Source organism: Harpia harpyja, chromosome 18 (genome assembly GCF_026419915.1).
Source record: "Harpia harpyja isolate bHarHar1 chromosome 18, bHarHar1 primary haplotype, whole genome shotgun sequence".
In the NCBI taxonomy this organism is placed as follows: Eukaryota; Metazoa; Chordata; class Aves; order Accipitriformes; family Accipitridae; genus Harpia; species Harpia harpyja.
In genome coordinates, this window is record NC_068957.1 from 12,508,466 (window position 1) to 12,528,333 (window position 19,868).

General features: G+C 53.0%; 1 protein-coding gene across 1 annotated transcript in view; it reads left to right on the top strand.

The window, feature by feature from the left end:
- The first annotated feature begins 8,040 nt into the window (after positions 1-8,040).
- Positions 8,041-19,868, top strand: part of LOC128153935 (gamma-aminobutyric acid receptor subunit gamma-4) — a 43,886-nt gene continuing 32,058 nt past the window's right edge. Inside the window, exons 1-3 of the mRNA XM_052813909.1 lie at positions 8,041-8,515; positions 13,923-14,071; positions 14,275-14,342. Coding sequence (XP_052669869.1) covers positions 8,460-8,515; positions 13,923-14,071; positions 14,275-14,342 — 273 coding nt within the window. The 5' untranslated portion in view covers positions 8,041-8,459. The remainder of the gene's footprint in view (positions 8,516-13,922; positions 14,072-14,274; positions 14,343-19,868) is intronic.

The window sequence follows — 19,868 nt, forward strand, 5'->3', positions numbered from 1 at the left end:
TGACATGTTCCCACGCCAAAATCACCAGCAAGTAATACCCACTTGTTTTTATTGAGCCATTTTCTTTGCTTGCTCTCAGCCTATTACATTTTCCAACTCTCGGTGGAATTTTTATTTTTTTTTTAAACTCAAGGCCTCCTTCGAGCTGATCACAAGGGAACGCTGAGTGCTTGTTTTTTAATATTCTGACAGGTGCTATTTTGCTATTTGCTTGTGATGATTCAGGACATTTGCATCTCTTTGTCCTTAATTAAAAAGCACTTCACCCTTGCTGCAGGGGTATGGCAGATTTCTCTTGATCTATTCATTTTGGGGGACTTTTAATCAACATATCCACTCTATCCATGCGGGTGCATTTCTGACAGGGGGGTGAAGCTTAGCGCAGTGTGGAGAGCTGTGTGGGTGTAATTATGGCTTGCTCTTTTTTTCTTTTTTTTTTTTGGTGAATTTGACTGCTGTTGAAAGGCATTTTTTAACAGCCTCCTAGAAGACAGGAGTCCCCTGTCCACCAAAGACATGGGCAACGACAAAGGCAAAATTTGCTGCAAAACCTGAAGCTGGCAGAGCTGCCTGGGGAGTCGGTGCTTTGCCTCCCCACTGCAGGCTCTAGCCGAGAGCCTGCAGACAGGCTGCTCCCACTTTGCGGGAGCCCCATTAGATCCCACCCTGCTTGCACAGACGTGGTCTGGTTCAGCTTATCTACATCTCTGCACCGTGACCCCTTCTGCGAACACCCTGGGGCTGGGCACATCCCTCTGCAGTGTGCGGGACAAAGGTGTGCGTGCTCGGTGTGCTGCATTGGGGTGCATTTGGAATATGCCAGGGATGATCCCTGGTCTCTTCCACACACATGCACTTTTTGCAAGGTGAAAGGGCAGCACCTTTCATAGCAGGGCCTTATTTAATGGCAACGCATGTTGCCTTGGGCTGTTAGGGAGGCTAAAAGTATCTGTGAGCTGAGGAAGGGATTCAGCAGCAGCTCGGCGGGCAGTGACAAGTACATAGTCTGGAAGCAGCTTTTGCTGCAGGAACCCCCAGGCCTCAGGGGAGGATACAAGGAGAGGGGAGACCCGTCCACGCATGTCCCTCATGCAAGGGTGAGAGGGTGCTAGCACAAGGCTGTCTGCAAGGATGCTGCAAGGCAATGGGATGTGGGAGGGGTGAGGCAGCCCCAGGCAAGGTGGTGGGAGCAAGGTGCCGCGCTGCCCTGGCTCCTTGCCCTGAGAGCCTGGGATGATGGGCAGCAAACACCCTGCCTGGATGTAGGCAGAGGCCATCTACCGGAGGCAACTCCTTCCATTTGTCCCAGAAGAGGCTGTTTCTTTGCAGCTCTTTCCACCTGGCTGGAACCTGCTCGCAGGTGGGGCAGTGGGAAGGGACCGCAGACCCGCCTGGGGGTCTCACCCAGGGAAAAGCATCTAGCCCCTCATGTGCCACTGCTCTGGCTGGTCCCCAGCCCGGTGGGGAAACGGGAATTGGGCTTTGCCTCAGGGACCTGACCCTACCAGCCAGCAGGGGAAGGTGTCAAGCCCTAGGTACTGAGATCCCATAACTGCTTTCTGATATTCCAACTTTAACTCTTCTGTCCCCTCCCACAAAACACCAGACTAAAAAACAGCTCCAGCAAGGCTCCCGCTGCTGTTCTCAGTGTTTATCTGTTCCGCTTTTCCAGGCCAGGGTGTGCAGGCTCATGGGAACCTTTGAAGATTATTTCTCTTCAGTTTTTTAAAGAAACTTCAGCCTCCTCTTGAATCTTTTTATTTTACCTCCTTTCAACGCATCAGCCCTATTTCTCTGAGACTTAACAGCAATGAACAAGATTAAGATTGGAGCTTAGTGAGTATTAGGAGAAGATCTCTCATTCCTGATGTGCTGGCACTTAGCAGATCCTAGTGCCAGCATCTCCCTTTTGGAGAGGTGCTGCGTGTGCAGGCATTTCTGCTCCGATGACTTTGGGAGCACAGAAGCTGGAGGGCACCGAGCGTGAAAGCCGCAGCTCACAGTGTCAGCTTCTTTGCACTTGTGCTGCCACTGATTGCTTTCAGCAACCGGAGGGGCCGGGATGGAGGGGGAGAAAACCAAGGGTGAGGGGCATGGTGGATGCTGGGCACTGTGGCATTGGCTGCATTGGCCAGTTGGGGTCTGGATTTCCACCCTATGAGGTGTGAGGACTATTCGGTTGGAAAGTAAAATCCCAAAGAGTACTCCTCGTACCTGAGTGGGGCTCGCCATGCCCGGCAGCCTCAGCAGCGCAGCCCGAGCTCATGCGCAGCGCAGGGTTGATCTAGGTCAGTGTTTCACAGGAGATCCTGGAGCTGAGGAAGAGAGCAATGCTGGCATTTCTCCATGTACCCTTGCGGGCATGGGCTGAGGAGCATCACAGGTGCTCACAAGGGTGTGGAGGTGGAAAGGGTGTAAATGGCAGTGCCAGCAGTGGAGAGCAGCTGGCTGCTGGATGGAGTCTGGACTGGGAGAGCAGCCCTGCTCTGCCACTGTCTCAGGGGGAACCCTGGCGGCATGACCATGGGGGGCTCTCAGGGCTGCTCTGGGGGCCAACTGTCCTGCTGTGTCCCATCTGGGCCAAGAGTAGATGGAAGGAGAGGCTGTCCCATTGCTTCCCCCCATCTGGGAGTGGGTAATAGCAGCACAGAGGGTGCTCTCTTCCTCCTGAGTGAATGTTGCTTTGGGCCAGGGGTGGAAGAGGGGCTGCTGAGGGGCTCCAGGCAAGGAGCAGGCGCTGCCCCTGCCCTGAGCAGGCGTGTGCTGGGGACCCCACATGCCAGATGGGCAAAGTGCATCGAGGTGTGCCAAGCCCGTTCTCAGCTGGTCATCTCCCCAGTGAGCTCTCGCTAATGCAGCCCTGTTGGGGTGACACGGTGCACCACGATCCCAAGCACGGCCTCCCTAAAACACAACAAAAAGCAGCCCCTCCAAAATGTGTCCCTTGAGTTCAGGCACTTGAGCGAGAAGGGCATTTCTCTCTTGCTGGGGGAGACACCAGAGCTCCGCAAAGAAGGAAAATAAAGAGGCCCTGAAAATGCCTAGTAGGTCCCAAGAAGGAAAGAGGTGTCTGAATATGGGCTCGCTGCAGGGATCTGTCCCAGGGCTTCAGAGTCCGTCCCGTAACAGAGAGCAAAGCAACACAGCTTGTGTGAGCCCAGATCACCTGGTACATGCCACAGGAGGGACTCCGTTCTGCCTCGGCTCTGGGAGGAAAGCGTCTTTCACTGGTTTCTCCACTTGCCAACTGCCCTGCGTTATCCTCAGGCTGACAAAATGTCAAACTGCCAGGCAAACCACAGAGCCAAGGCAAGAGGGAAAGCAGAGTGCAGGACCCAGACCAGATGCTGGAAACAGCTGTAATTGCAACAGCTAAACTCAGCCACAGATGAGCAGTTGATATTATTTACTGGTGTATAAACATTCCCAAACCAGTGTAGAGAGAAGTCATTGAAATCCCCGCATCTCTGAACAGAAATGCCTAAGGGTATTAACAATAAAAGGCAACTGTGCCTCCTCTCTCTCTCTCTCTCAAATCCTGCCAGGGAGGCCAGTGGGTGATGATGTGCACTCAGCTGTGCCTTCAGAGCTGTGGTATGGAAAGGGTCAGGCCAGGCAGGGTTACTGCTGGCCAGGTCCATCCATGGGTTTTTGGTCATAAGCACCATCTTCTGCATGTGTAGGCTCTGCTCTGAATCCCAGCGTGTCCTCTGGAGAGTCCCAAGCTCAGGTTTTTCCCAGATATTGAGCCACCCTAGGTGGAATAACTGTGTGAAATACAGTTTGCATCCCAATGACAGTTTTTGTTGCCCCCGTGACCTTCCTGGCTCCTTTTCCCCTACCCTGAACTATTGTGGCATGGGTTGACAAGGAGCTAGTGTGTGTCCATCCAGAGGCAGATGTATTTCTACAGTGAAGGGAAGCAGCTGCTCCTGTTCCTGCAGCTGCATGTCCCCAAAGTTTGTGTCAGCAGTTGCACAGTATTTAAAATATGGATGTACTGCCTGTGAGTTATTCTGGGGGCGACATGCCAAACTACCAGCTCATGGTACTGTACTAGACGTACGACATCAGATGTATGGATGGATGGCATAGCTGTGAAGTCCATTTGAAAAAGTATTGAAATATCTGGTGCTCAATTTGCTGAGATTTTTCCCTTTTTTGTCAAATGCTGCCAATTCTCTTCCCCTCCTCACTCTTTCCCATGTACATTTTCTCTTTTCACATATTCATCCCTAGCAGGAACGTAACATGTTAAGCCCCGACCTGGGGAGAGCGTCCGAAGAGCAGAACCATAAAAGTGCAGGAAATATAGCATCTTTCCCATCCCCAGGATGACAGCGAGAACCATTCTGACACCCAGGATCAGATCACCTATCAGTTCGGTGATCTCTTCCCACTAAGCAACTAATTTTGAAGAGGGATTGTCCACAGCGGAAGGAATGTGGAGACTCTTTCATGCCTGGCCTGACATAGCAGCAGAGGATGAAAGTAAAGCTCTCGCTCCTGTCAACGCTCTTGTCACCCTCTGGGACAGCTTGCACCAGCAGCTCTTGCTACGGCCTGGGCTGTCCTCCCACACCCTTCATTCTCCTTGGAAAACATTCATGTTCACATTTGTTCAGGCTCCAAACACATTTTTTTAATCTGTCAGCACTGCAAGTTCACTCCAGAACCTAAAAACCAAACTGTGTCCTGTCTGCTTCATATATCATCTCTGTCCATAATGGTGGGAAGCCAGAGCCCAGCTGGAGTGGTTATTGGTGTCGTGTGAGCCCAGATGCAGCATCTGCTGCTGTGCCCGGTCTGCCTGGTGAGCCTGAAAAAGACAAAACCTTGGCTATGTTGAACAAATGCCCTGGTAGAGTAAACAAATGTTTCCACCATGCAGGATGTGCCCCGACTTGGAGAAAAAGATTGAGGCTTATACAGGGTTTTTCATCCTCCAAGTTTTCCAAAGGGATGCTGTAACCAGCTTCTCCTCAGATGTCCTTCACTGCTCTTGTCCCAGGCGTATCAGCATACTCAGCCTCACGGATGCTGCTGTAGGAGACTCGCAGCCTGACCAGCCTCTGCCTTCTGCCAGAGCCCACAGCTCTGGGCACGAGGAGGAGATTCATGGGCAGTCAGCGTGGGAACCTGTGTTGCTCCCGGAGGATGCACTGGCTAAGTAACAACACGAGCCCCGGTTCGTTACCAGGAGGAGAGTGAGTATCAAGGACAGTGCTCTAACTGTGCTCTATCCTCAGACGGATGACGTGGAGCAGTGACAGGAGGAGGGGAAGGCAAATTCACCTCTATGCAGCCCTTCAGAGCTGCCTGCTGCACGGCCCTGTCAGTAGCTGCCTGCAAATACCCTGGCAGCTCCTTGTCCTGGCGTCCCCAGCTCTGTCAGCAGTGCTCTCAAGCCTGACCTGTTCCTGCAAAGCCCTGTGCGATCTGTCTCTGCCCGGGGTCCTCCAGTCCAGCTGTGAGTTCCCTTGCTCCTCCACCCTTGCAAGGTATCTGAGGAGGATTTTGCAAATGCCAAGAGCCTGAGTTTTCCCAGAAACGAGCTCCTAAATACCTTGGGTTAATACTTGTCTCCACTTGTATCTATTTTCCCTCAGTACAGCACTCCTGACGTAGCCCAGAAGAAAAGCAGTCTCCTTGGAGAGAGACATTCCTTGTCTTTGGCATTGCCTGAGGCAAGGAGTGACCAGCCCCTTGCACAAGGAAGAGGAGGGCAGAGCATTGCCTCCTGCCTTCACCTGCTGTTCCAGCCTGCAGTCATAAACACCACCCACCAACGCGGGAGCAGGCAGCACAGATACCATGACTGACACTGCAAAGGAGCTTTTGAGAGAGCACAGCAGGATTCAGAAAGGGTTGCAGATGTGCCCAGACTCATACAGGACTTTCTGGCTATGGGGCGTCTCCCTCTGAAAGCACTGCCAGCCTTGCAAGGTTTGGGGTCCTGGGCCAGGGCTGGATTGTCTCCTCGTCTCCCAGGGCTAAATCCTACAGTGAGGACTGCATGATCAAGCCCTCATTTACTGTGGCAGCATGCCCCCCCGGGCTCTGTGCTTATGAGAACTCTGTAAATAATAGGTTTTATTAGTTTGCCGGTTAAACCGAAATACCAGAAGGGACAAAAAGCATCTTGAATAAAACATTTCATCTCCTGTTTAAGTTTGGAGAATCCCATGACAGTAGACCTCAAAACAAATGTCTCTTCAAAGTGGAAAATGGGGGCTTTTTCCTCCCAAAACACTGGTGCAGGACATTTTGTCCTTCCCAGCATTTAGACTGAGGGTGGTTTTTCCTGGTCAAAATCATACACCATGAATTCGAAATGGGTTTCTCCCAGGCTGAGCCTCTGCTGTTGACAAATACGGTGTTTGCTTGAAAAGCAGCGCTCTCCCCTCGCTCTCTTACACCATCAACACGCTTCATTCTTATCTTTGGTCCAAATAAGAGACTCAGTACCAGTTACAACAAGAAACCACTGTAGATGAAGAAGACCGGGGAGGACAGCTGCTCGGATGCTCCCGGTGCATAGAACTGCTTGGAAGGTGTCCCCAAAACAGCATCATAAATGGATGTTGTGATTCCTTAATACTGCTCTGACCATCTCCAGCTCTCCAAGCACCGATCCTCCCCAGATCTCTCTGTTCTTAGGTAGCAGAAGGGGTGGTCAAAAGAAATCAGTCCCATGAATTTCCCCATATACCACTTCACATCCTGCGTCTTGAGGGGGAGCTGAGAGCACATATATGAACCCCTGGATTTTCTGTGATCTGCTCATGACCAGAAGTCTCGACAGCTATGTCCTTCCTGTGGCTGTTCTTGCACCTTTCCCAACTTTGGCTTCATCTGAATCCCTGAAGAACTTCTGGGGCAATCCAGTGGCTTGCTTTGAAGCTTAAAGGGTTCTTTTCACCTTCGCTGCTGCTTTGATATTCATTATTTACTCTTTTGACATGTGCTTTCTGTAAACTCTGCCATCCCAGAGCTGGCTTCTTTGCATGCAGTAAAGGAAACATAATCTGCAGCTGCTTTGTTACAGGGAAATGCCATCTTGGAGTTGTGATGCCTGCAGCTGGCTCCCATGGCTTTGGGGCTGCTCAGATCTCATGCTTGAGGGCTTAAGGTGATCATTGCAAGAATCAGCAAGGGAGAGCCTGCATAGGAAGAGCCTTGAAAAATCACCCAGGTGTGCTGCTGTTATTTACTGCTTGTGCTCCTGTAGCACTCCTCGTCTCCACCGAGGCTGGTCTTGGCTATTAGGCACTGATCGTGCCTAGGGAACACGTATCTCCCTATCCTGCCAAGCTGAGCAAATGAGGACAGTGGTTACCAGCACGACACAGATGGAAAGCAGCGAAGTGATTTGCCTGGGCTCATGTAGGGAAGGCTGTGACAGGGCCAGGAGTGAGACACTCAATTGTCCACAGTCCCACTCCAGTACCAGGGATGGTCCCACTCCAGTCCAGAGAGGTGGCACCAAATCCCCATTTATCATCAGTGTTACTAGACCTTCTGGGAGAAGCAGGACCAGGCCCCTCTGGGGACAGGCTCCTGCAACTCACGGCTGTAACCAGATGACGAAGGATAATTATTGGTACCTCATGTAGCTGTAACAAAGTTGGTTCCGAGCAAGCCTCACCCAAAACTCACCAAGAAGGAATCTGTTATTCCTGTTTACGAGTCGGATGCCAGCAGTGAAAAGAAATGCCTGAGTGCAGCCTGGCAAACCGTGAGAGCAGAGAGCGACAGGCTGAAAACCCACCGCCCACCCGCGACCCCCGTCTGGCCCACAGCTCCTACCCACGCACCCTCCCGGCTTTTTTTTTGGGACAGCAGCCCCAACAGGTGGGAAAGGACCCCCTCCCGGCTGCCTCTCCCTTGCAGCTCAGCCCAGCGGGGACTGACGCCTTGCATATTTTAAACAACGATTAGCCGCTCTTTTTTTCCTTTTTTTTTTTTTAGAAAAAACCCCAACTGTTGTGCACTGAAAAAAGCTACTATTAAGAGAAATCAAGCGCCTCGTTACGCAAAGGGGGAGCGAGAGATCCTTACACCAGCTGACGGTGCTCGCTCCCCGGCAGCGCGGCGGCAGGCAGATGCGCGGGTTTGCCTCTGCCGTGCGCCCCCCCCCGCTGGCGCTCGGCCCTCGGGGGGGTGCGGGGGGAGCCAGCCCCTGCGCGGGGAGGTAGGACCCTGCGCCGAGCCCCTCCCCGCCGCGGAGTCGGAGAAGAGATGCCCAACTTTCCCCTTCCTCCCCGGCGGCGCGGAGCGGGGCGCGGAGCGCGGAGCCGGGCGGGCGGCGGCGGGGCCGGAGCGCGGCGCAGCGGGCAGCGGGGGGGCCCCGCCGCCGCCCCCGCCCCGGCCCCGCGCTGAGCCCCGCCGGGGCGGGCGCACCGCCGCCGCCGCCCCCCCCACCCCCCCGGGGCCGGTCCTCGCCTCGCCTCGCCGAGATGCCCGGGACGGTGCTGCTGCTCTGCCTGGCCCTCGGGCCGGTCCTGCGCGCCAGGTGAGCCCCCCCCCCCCCCCCGCCGACCGGGACGCCCCCTCCCCGCCTCAGTTTACCCGTCGGGACCATGGGAGGGGAGGGGGGCTGGAGTCGCAGCGTGTGTCCCCACGACCCCCCCACCCCGGCTTCAGCGGGGGTTTGGTCACCTCTGTGCCCCCAGCTGTTCCTTCCAGCCGGCCCCGAGGCGGGATCAGGTCTGGTCTTGGCAGCACCGAGTGCCTGCACGTCCTTTGCACCCCGGGTCCCCCCCTTCGCATGCCGGGAATCGAGAGGACGTCCTGTTTTCCACCCCGCCATCACCTCGCTGATTGAATCCTGCCGGGGGCTGAGCTGCTTGTGGGGGTGCCCAGAGCAGGACCAGAGGCAGCTCGGCACCTCCCGGGGGCTGCATCCCTCACCGGGGCATTTCCACGCGGAGTCGGGCTGTGTGGGAAGGAGCTTGCGTCCCCTTCCCTGCACTCCATCCCCTGGCACCCCGAAAGCCCCTGCAGGGCTTGCAGCCTGGCAGGAGGAGGGCAGCGCGGGCTCCTGCCTTGCTCCACAGGTTGGCCCCAGGTCCCAGCTCTGGGTGCCGGCTGGGAGCCCAATGCCAGCCCGAAGCCACCGGCGTGCTGGCTGAGGAGGCGAGCGGAGGTGTGGGGCTGGCGGATTACGGTTCTCTCCCAGGGCCAGCGTTCGTAGCGCTTTTCTGTAAACAGCAATGAAAGGCCCCACGCACAAGGGGTTTTCAAGTTTCTTTTTCCCTTTTTTTTTTTTTTTACAATTCCTAGCCCTGCTGGTGAGTTTAATGGCTAGATCGGGGAAAGAACATGTTGTCAGCAGATTGTTGCCCCCAGGGCTCAGGGGAAGAGGGATTTTACTGGCTGAAGCTAATTGGCAGAATAAGCTGCTTTAAAGCCGATCAAATCCCATTACAAATGCAGTCAGGGACAGGGAGCATGAATCCTGCTACTAATGGTCTGCTCTGCCAAGGCTTCCTGACCTCCAGTGCAGGCAGAAAGTCCATCCCTGCTGCGGTCCTCCAGGGCTTGGCCTTCCCGGAGTCAAGGCAGCAAGATCTCCCCCACGGCAGATCTCGTGCCCTGACACCCAGCCTCTCGCCAGCATGCTGGTCCCAGCGGGCATTTGAGGGCCTAGAGGGGGGTCTGTGGTGGTCCCGGTTCCTGTGCCCTACCATCCTGCAGTGCACTGCCATGAACACTGCATTTCGAGAGGGTGAATCGTGAACTGCAAGATCACATGGAGGAGCAGTTAAGTCATGTATTCCCTTGGGCCGGAAGATTTACCCCATAGCTGGCCCAGCTCCCCTTCTGCCCAATCCCTCGTGTCTACCTCTTCCCTGAGCCTGGCTTTGCCAGGAGCAGTGTCTGTGCATGTTTGGGGGGTGATGGAGCAGGAGAGGAAGCCTGTGGGAGAAGAAGAAGAGGAGCAAGGGTCATACTCTGCATTCATTGCATTTTTCCTGGCTGCAGCTTGCAGGGGGTGAATCTCGCCTGCCCTGCACTTGATGGCGGGTGCTGGGGTGAGGAGCCTGGTCAGGTGCCACGTGTCAAAGCTATTCTCCCGGCATAAGCTGCAAGACCCATCCCCTGGTGCTGGAGCAGGCTGGATGCTTTGCGGCGAGTGACTCAGCACTCCCCAGACAGTCCCCCTATCACAGAGCCTAATTCACCACGTTTCCCAGGGCACTGGCTTGGCTGGGACCAAGGCACCCAATTCTGAGCCCTGAAGGCAAGATCCCTACACAGCATCACACCACCAGAAAGCTGGGCTTGGCAGATGGTTGAAACTGTGCAGACTTGACCATTGGGTCTTCATGGAGCATGCTGTGAAAGGAGAGGTACAAAGACATGTGAAATGGGTAGGGTACAGTTTAGCAAGCACCCTGTCCTTAAATCCTCTGCCAGCTTCTAATTTAGAGCAATTTGCCTGAACGTCCCTGTGCCTGTAACCCTTGAAGGCATTGGGATGGGCAGTAGAAGGACACATTAGCATGTGGTAATTAGGATTGACCACAGTGCTTTTCAACCAAGGGAAATGTTGTTGCATTTTGTTGCTGTCTGTCCCTCGGGAGCAGGGGAGGCTTTGCGCTGCGTTTGCAGAGGGGCTGCCCAATCACTGCCCCGGTCTCTGCATCTGCTCCAGGACGTTCCTGCCTCAGGGCTAGCGATGGCTGAGAGGGTGTCTGTCACCTTCCCAGTGGGTGCAGGTCTCAGTACAAAATTTTACTGGTCTCAGACTTTCTTAACACACCAGGTTGCAAATAGTAGTGGGTATGCATCCTGGTCAAGCACCATCGGCAGTCCTACCAGGCAAGGAGCAGAAGTGTCTTCAAGGGCTTGTGGCACATTTTGCTCTTCCCCTCCTCCTGCCAAGGGAAACCTTGTCAGACAGCTTGGGCACTGGAGGAGGGAGCCAGCCACCAGCTCTTTGGGTGGCTTTTACTTTGACCATCAGTGTGCTTTGAAATCTCAGCAAAACAGGTGTCTGCTTGAGTAAAACAGAATTAGGGATGCAAGGCAGAGCACTGTCCTGCGGTAATGCCAAGGGTTGCCCAAGGAGGGTTGTCCAACCCCATCCATATACATTACCGCATCCGAAAGGACACCTCCCTGCCATGCAGGCCCACTCTGGGCACCAGCAGGAGCTGCCACAGCCCGGACCGCGTCTGTCAGACCAGGGGTTTCCTCACAATGTCCCCAGCTCTGCCCTGCCATCATCCCCCCTGCCCACCCCCAGCCCGCACTCATGGCTGTGTCTCAGCCCTGTGGCCGAGTGCAGGAGTGCTGTGAGGTGGATGTTTTGATATTTCAACAAGCTGGGGTAAGGAAACGTGGCTCTGCCTTTCCTCCTGACTGCACGGAGACATATGAGAACCGGCTGTCCCCTGTCATCGAGCCAGTCGCTTTGCGCAAGGAGACGGAGCCACCGGGCCGGCAAGTGTTCACAGTGCATTGGGGATCACTGCAGGTTTGCAGTGTGACATTTCCATTAGCAGCTGTGGGGGGACTTGCACATGTCACCTTAATTCATCTCCTCTGCAATAGCTCTTGGACTCTTCCCTTCTTGATTTGAAGTGGGGCCACTGGGGAGGAGGCAGGGGCTTGCATAGTGTGGCATGAGAGTCACACTCCTGACCAGCAAGAGCTGGTGTGTGTCTGTGTGTGCACAGACACCCAGCAAAAGCATATTTTCTCCAGCAAAAGCTGGCTTGCTTATGCTAAGATGGCTTAGTATGGTTTAGTAGTCCAGGATTAACTGCATTAGCAAAAAGCATATTTTTGGTAGTGTCACTGCATCTGAAGTAGGGATGTGACTCCCTGGAAATGCTATCCCAAGCCTTAGGATGTTAATCAGGGACACTAAACCGGGGAAGCCAGAAGGCTGAGGTCAGAGTAACCAGCCTGGTTTTGTTCGGCCCCAGAGGGATGTTTCGCACTCTACTGTGGCCTTACACCTTCCAGGAACTGGATTTTGGCAGGGCAGTGGGACATGCAGAGTTCAGTGCCGGCAGGTGACCTGTCTTGGGCTGACTTCAAGTAGGGTCAAGGGAACACCGAGATAAGGTTTTTGTGTAGCTGTTCCCACTCTGCTAGAGGCAGCCTGCACCACCCAAAACACGGGCAGCAAGGGAAAGCAGTTAGGATTGCTTTCCCCTGCCCCGAGCTGGGCTGCGGGCAGAGACACGTGTCCCTCTTTGTGCCCCACAGGAGCAGGGCCAGCCCCAGATTTTGGCTCTGGCCAGCTTTCAGGTGGGCGCAGTGGTGGTCCCCCATGCCTCCTGCAGCTGCTGGGTGCCACGGAGCTGTCTGCTCGGCTGCATTTCGAAGGCTCAGCACAGCACGACAGCCAGGCAAGCCCTCACTGCCGCTGCTCAGATAGGGAAGCGCATCCTGACAGTGTTGCTTAAGACTCCTTAAGCATCATTAGAAAGTGCAGCGCAATCAGACAGGAAACAACAAGCTGATGTACTAATACCTAATGTGCGGTGGCAGGCAGCCAGCTGCATGCAACCCAGCCCTTGTCGGGGGACACATCCCGGTGCCTGAAAGCTGGGGAGATGCAAAGAGTTTTAAAGTGATTGTGAAAGCAAGTTTTATCTGGGGTTTTAAAAGAGGAGCATCTGATAAATTGACTGCAACATGTCAATTTAATGCTTTTTCCCCCCCCTTCAAGTACCTTTGCCAGGCTCTGCCTCCCCGGGCACTGAAGGGAGATATGTATCAGTGGTGCCTGATTGCACCTCCGAGCTGCGAGGCTCCAGCTGGGAAGTGTCAACACAGTGGCAGCTCCCGCTGCGAGACCCTTTCTGGCGCTGGAGCAGGTGACACACTGACATGGCAGACATCGGGGGGGGGGGGTGGGGGGGGGGTGCTGGGTGTGGGAGTGCTCGGCATCCTCTCCCACATACGGCTGTGTCGTTCCAGGGACAATCTTGTGAATGAGCTGCCCAGAGCAGCGGCAGGTGGTTAGAATTTCCCAGGTGACCATGTGGACCTAATTTAATTAGAGGGTTTAGGAAAACTCCTTTAGGAAAAGGGAGGGGTGTGAAAGGTTTAGAAAGGGTAGATTTGAAAGGCAGTGGGAGAAGCCGTTGCTAAGTGGATCGTGTCCAAAGGAGGAAGCAAGCTTTCCTTGCCTGGCTTGGAACTGGAAGATCAGGAAGATGGAGCATCTTTAAATGGGAGCTCGCACCAAAGGCTGGGGAGGAAGGGTTGGTCACTACAGGGAATGGGTTGTGGCAGGTCTTGACCTGAGGGCAGACGAGTTTGCGTAAAGCTTTTCTTTCTGAGGATCTGTGCAGGGCAGATGGCTGGGTTCCTGGCAAGCCAGACATGCATGCTGCCTGCTTGGTAGTTTAGGACCTCTTTTCTATGAAATGCTTTTATTGTAAAAGCCTTGCTCCCCAAAAATGCTGTTTGGTCACTGTCTTCTTCTCAGAGGAAGCCCACCTCAGGTGCAAGTGGCAGGCAGAGCAGCTGAGGTATTTGGGGTTAACAGGCAGCTCCAGGAGCAGGAGCTGCTGGCAGCAGAGGAGGGCCAGGAGTGGAATGGGCAGGAACACAGCAGGGTAGGGCAGGGACTGGCTCCCACACTATGGGGATGAGCAGTGTGTCTCCAAAGGAAGCTGGGGAGGATGTGGAGCACCCCATCCCTGCTAGTCCTGACTGCTGGTGGCAAGGCCCCTGCGTGTCTGGGGACCCTCAAGGCACCAAAGGCGCCAGGTGAGTTGTGTCTTCTTAGCAATGTGGCTGAAAGCAGATCTCTGAGCTCCTTATGTTCTGCCTTTTAGCAGCACTGCATCCTCCTCCTTTAGTATCTCTGAAACCCAGCTGTGTCCCTGCTCCCACAGAGCGCCAGAGAGCTGCCACAGTGATGTCTCTCTCCTTTTGTCTCTCTGATCCAGGTGTGAGAGCACAGAGGAATACGATTATGATTACCTCAGCATCAATAAAACCTGGGTCCTCACCCCCAAGGCACAGGAGACTGATGCCACGCAGATCCTCAACTCACTGCTGAAGAACTATGACAACAAGCTGAGGCCTGACATTGGCAGTAAGTGTCCCCTGAAGCTCCCTGTGGCCACGGGTGGTGACCTGGCCCAGCTGTGTCTTGTGTTTTCCATGCTCTTGTGGCTGCTGTAGTTGGGATTTTTGGTGAGACAGAGCCACACTGATCCCAGATGCACCCCTGGTCCTCAGCCCTTCAGAAATTATTCTAGCCCCAGCTCATCCATACCTATTTTATTTTCTTTACAGTCAAGCCCACTTATATCGATGTGGATATCTATGTGAACAGCATTGGGCCGGTGTCTGTCATCCAGATGGTGAGTGGTGTCGTTGCTGCAGGGTCGCGCTATCACTGCAACTGAGAGTGTGGGAGGTAGCTGGCCCAGTGCTGCTGGCAGGTTGTGTCATGCTGGCTAGACATGGTGTGAAGGTGGTGGTGTCATGAGAAGAGGTGGATTTGTTTCCCTTCCCTTGGGAAGAGGTGCTCTGACCTGCTGATAGCTGGAGCTAGAAAGGCTTGACAGCCATCCCTGGTTAGGAGCAAGGTCCTCAAGTGCCCTTGGTGAGCTCAGCAACCCTACCGTGCTCACGAGCTCAGGGAGAAGGATGATGATGCTCTTTGGTCTCCACTGGCAATGTGTGGACAGACACCTCTGGCTGGTGGCTTTGCCCTCTCCTGCCTGGGAAGCGTGCGGGCACCAGGATGCTCGGAGCAAGTTGCACCACCCTGGTTGAGCCAGTGTGGTGATGGCTGGGAGGGGGAGCAGCACGCTTCCCAGGAGGATTGAAATAGGTACGTGGAGATGGTTTCCATGGCAATGGTCTGATGGTGTAAAACTTGGGTGCCCAGGCCTGGCCTGTGGTGCTGGGGAGGGGCAGGCAGGGTGCCTTGGGTCCAATGGCTCTTCTTCAGTACATAGCACCTTAGATTGATGCCACCACAACTGCGATGGTTTCTGCTCGTGGGTTAGGACTCCACTGTACTGAGAGCTGGGGAAAGACTCAACAGAGACACTCTGGTCTGAAGAGCCTCCAGGACATATGCTGGAGATCAACTGTTGATTATTTATTTATCACAGGAAACTTCCATTATTTTCCCTGTGAAGCCATTTTTTCCTCTTTTCTAGCAAGAAACAAACCTGACTGCTGTCAGGTTTGAAAGACTTCTTTGGCCCACTGGGCAGTGGCATAGAGAGGACAAAGGAGAGGTATAGCCAGGACAATTTGGCTTTTCTTGTCTTTCTCAATGCAAAATGGAGAAGAAACAAACCCAGCCCCCTTAAACCGAAAAAAGAAAGTTCTCAGTTATTTTTAGTTTCCCAAGTAGAAAATTTCTGCTGAACAAGCCCCTCTGGGGATGGATGGAAGAATGGCATTGTAGCTGTAGTACCGCTTCCACTCCAAAAAGCATTTTGAAGCAGCCCTTCTGACCGGCCACCACCAAGCATGTGCCTCCGAGCAACGCCCGCTCATGAGCCACCAGATGGGGACCTGGCTGGGTGCTCCCTTGCACGATGAGGGCACCATGAGGAGGCCCAGCAGGGACGGCCTCAAGGCCAAAAATTTCCTTTCTTTGTTTCTGTGGGCCTGGTTTCCAGGAGGAGAACCACAGCCCAAGCATGTGGATGTTATCCCTGGCTGCCAGCAGATACCACAAGCTCCTCCATACCACGTGGGTGTGTGGATGTGAAGCCACAGTGATGTAAGAGCAGCAGTGCAGGGGGAAGGGCGCAGGGGCTGGGTGTACTCACCTCCCCAGCCACTGCTGTGCCTGGAGGTAGAGCGTAAGAGTCATGTTATAGGCGGCTGTCCCATCTGCTTTGCACTGCCAAAGGATATGCCAAGAAAACCATGCACAACAACAGTGCACGTCCTCATGCCTTCTCTTTTCCTCTCATCCATTTACTTTACCCCTTTCGACCCCTGTTGGAAGCTCTGCTCTCCTCCCTGTCACAGGAGCACTGCATAGCCATGCAGGTGGTAGCAGTAGAGAGTGGCTTATAAAATGCAGTCTTGCATCCAGAGTTCATCTCTTCTAAATGGAGATACCAGGCACTGCTGCTAGTCTGGTTTCCTAAGAAACACAGCTTATGCCATGGTGATGGGTATGTGAGAACATAGCTACGTCCATCCCAATCCTTCAGTATTTTAGATCCATTGAGCTAATACCAACCATATATGACTGCAGGTGTAGGAGCTTCAGGCATATTCAGCATCTCCAGTATTTTTGTGAAAACAGGATGCAAGGCAGTGACAACTGCCATCCCCACTGAAGGGAAAAACTGTTGTGTGAACTCAACCCTTACTAGACACCAGAGAATCATATGGGAGAGTGCTGCTGAAGACAGCCCTGAACATTCCTAGAGCAGCTCAACCCATGTATTTAGCTCTTTCTAAGAGTCAGCAGAAGCTTTTATGCTTCATGAAGTGGGGCTCCACGACTGCACAGGATCCCAGGGGGTCTCAGTGCAATTAATGCAAGCCAGGAGTGTGAAGGCAAGGCTGGCAATTGGAATCACCTACACCTGCAGGGCTCTGCTGGGGAGGCTGCTGCCATGGGGCTAATCTACCCATCTGCAGCCCTCCCACCTGAGGAAGGTATTGCTGTTTGTGGGAGTGGCATGGCAAGGAGCTGCTCAGGCAGGGGAGGAAATCACTTGGCCTAGAGATGCTTGAGGGATTTTGTGGCATCAGTCACAACTGGCTGCACTCTCTCCAAAGTGCCCAGATGCTACAAGTCCAGGAGTCCCTGCTGGGTCCCAATAGTCACCAGTGATCTGACGACACCTCCATATGACACCACAAGTAGACTCTCTATGGACATCTCTCCTGCCCTGTCCCCTTAGGTAACTTCCTAAGCTTGAATCTGTGATGCTCTTGAGCTTTAAAACCTTTCTCCCTGAGGTACTGAGGACAGCTAGACCTAGGTCTTGTAGCCTTGGATAGCAGCTTTCTGCCATCTGTACTCTGAATACCTCCCCCTGCTCATGAGAGAGGCTGCATCCTGCTATAGTATCTCCTGAAGCAAGAGAAAAGGGCTGTGAAAAAGCTGCCACAGTGTCACCTCTAGACTTAGCTGCTTCACCCACTTGTTTGGTGTTTGTTTGCTTTTCCACGCTGATGCAATGAATTAAGTCATTCTGTGGGTTGTGCCAGCCACTGGCAGGCTGGCATCAAATATATGATACAGAATGTCTTTGCTGGAGACATGTCATTCCCACTTTGTCCCTTTTTATATAGCTGCTTCCAACCTGAGAAGCTCTGCCTTCTCCCAGCTGTCAGGCTGGTCCCACATGCCTGATCTTTCCCTTTTCCCATATGCAACCTGAGGAAATGCACATTTCTGAGGGAAGGGAACCAGAATTTGACTTGGAGCTAGATCTCTCCTGAGCTCGTGGTGAGATTTCTCTCTGCTGCAGATACAGAGACTCATGTAGGCTGGAAGGTCCACTGGAGGGGAAATGTCCCACTGATCTCTTTTAGGTGCATTGCAATGACAGCATCGTATGTAAATATTTCTCTTTCACATAGCCAGGCTATGTAGAAGATAAAAACCTAGTTCTGCTTTTAAGAAATGTAGCAGCATTACTGTGGCTATTAGCTTGGATCAGCATGGTCTGTGCATCTGAAGGCTATAGGATGGCCTGACATGCTGGTGGAATAGAAGGCTCCAACTTAAGCAATGTAGTTTGAACACTGGTGTCCTGTGATCTTCTGCTCACCCCTCAAAGGGTTAACTACTCACCACTGCCTTCAGCCTGGTGATGGTCTGTCAGGGCTTGGAAGCTGGCCCTGCGTAGCCGCTGCTCAACCTCCAAATGATAAATCATGTCAGGATACAAAACTGATTCCGGTCCTTAAAAATGAATAGGTGATTTGAAAATGCCCTGTGCTGGGTGTGAATTCTGCATCCCCCTCATCAATCACTTGTCATAAATAACATTAACATTCAGGAGTCAGCAGAAGGCGGGCAGGTTTGGAGGGAGAAGAAATGTAAAGTGATTTCCTGGTATCTTTTGTAGACCAGAATGGCAGTCTTGTTTCCCATTTAGGAACTTGCAAATTTTACATTCTCTCCTCCCTGGGGAAAGGACCCTCTGTGCTCTGCCAGCCAAAATGTGGCAGTAACCAGAAATAAAGCTAGGAGACAGTTAAATGATAGGAAGTGGGATGGGGCTTGGCTGGAAGAGGATGGGCTGAGAGGGAAAAGGGTGCAGAAAAGTGGGACCATCAGGTCCCACAGCTGTTTGCTCCAGTCACTGCATGGACTGGGATTTCCTACCCATCCCCATGAGCCCATTGTCTTTGGGTGGGATTGGGGCCCTTGGAACTTCTCAGGGTGTTGGGAAGTCTGTTTACACCATCAAGGAAAGGATGCACTCGGCCATGAGCCCTTCCATAGCTGCCTGCTGCCGCTGGGTGCCGGCCAGCAGCACCTCAAGCCAAATGAGTTATCACCCACAGTGCCACAGCTTTCCAAGCTGTGTTGCAGATCAGGATGCCCAATTAGATTCCTATTAACACAGACAGTGTTCAGGTGTCCTTGGTTTATCGTTAAGCTGAGCCTGATGCAAAGACCCACCTTGGTTGTCCAAGCATGTTTGCTGGAAGAGGTGTCAGGGAGGGCTGCGGCAGCAGGGACTGATGGAGGAGACTTTTGGTTCAAATTTTTTGCTGACTGGTGGTTTGCTGGAGAGATTTGCTCCTGGTTTTGTTTTGTAATGGCTTTATTGCTATAGATTATAGCTTTAACTGGTGTCAAGGGCACCTAGAGTTCTGGATCACCTTCCTTTAGGGATGCTTAACTCTCAGGAAATGATGCTGTAGAAGTAAAGTTGTTGCCAGCTATCAGGGCTGAGTGTCTTTCAGTCCCGAGAATGTCCGTGAAGTGTCCATGAGAGCCAGCATGGGTAGGAGTGGAAAAAGTGCTTCTGTTCCGAGCTTGGGGATGGAGCAAGTCCTGTCCAGAGCTTCACGGATTCCTTGCAGAGGTCAGAGCTGAACATCCTTTTCTTCCTTGCACAAAACCAAGCACGAGGCTTGAGGAGTTGAACACTGAGAACATAGCCCAAACACTGTGGTAGCCTCCTGGCCGAAGTGCATGGAGACGTGCCACTCATCCAGGGACCTGCTTGGTTACCTGCTTCAGGTGTCTGGGATCAGATGCGGTGCAGTCAGGGCTAGTTTAGATGCTGGAGACTCCTCTCTTTGGTATGTGCAAGGAGATGCCCGTGTGCCAAATTCTGTAGCAAAACTTGGTGACAGCTCTTCTGCTGGGATTGTGCACCAGCTCAATCTCATTACTTCATTATAATAAAGATGGAAAGAGCAAAATTGGCCTCCGTCCTTCCCCAGGGGCCAGATTCTGCTGCCTCTGAAGTGCCTGTGACTTCCAAGGGGTAGGGCTAAGCTCCTGCCTCCATTATTACAGCAAATTATTTTCTTATCTCTGCCTGTGAGCGGGGGACTGGAACCCGAAGAAGGTGATATGTCCAAATACACGTGTTGAATATTCCCGCCCTTCCCTCTTTAGGAAGGAGATGCTGCGCACTATTAAATTCGTGATGCTGTGCCTGGCTGCATTAGTTACCATGCAACACACTAACGAAATTGAGGATGAAGAACATATTTTCCCACATCTGAGTACTGCAGAATAGATTTAATAGATTTGCATGTATGGTGCATTTGTGAAAACACTGTGAAGAAGGAGGGAAGGGGAAAATGTTTATTCATTATCAGCTGATGAATAATTAATTTACAAATGTTGTCTTGTTAAATATAAATTAAATCCTCATTTGACACACTTTATAATTTAGAAGTATAAGACCAGCATGAATGAAGAG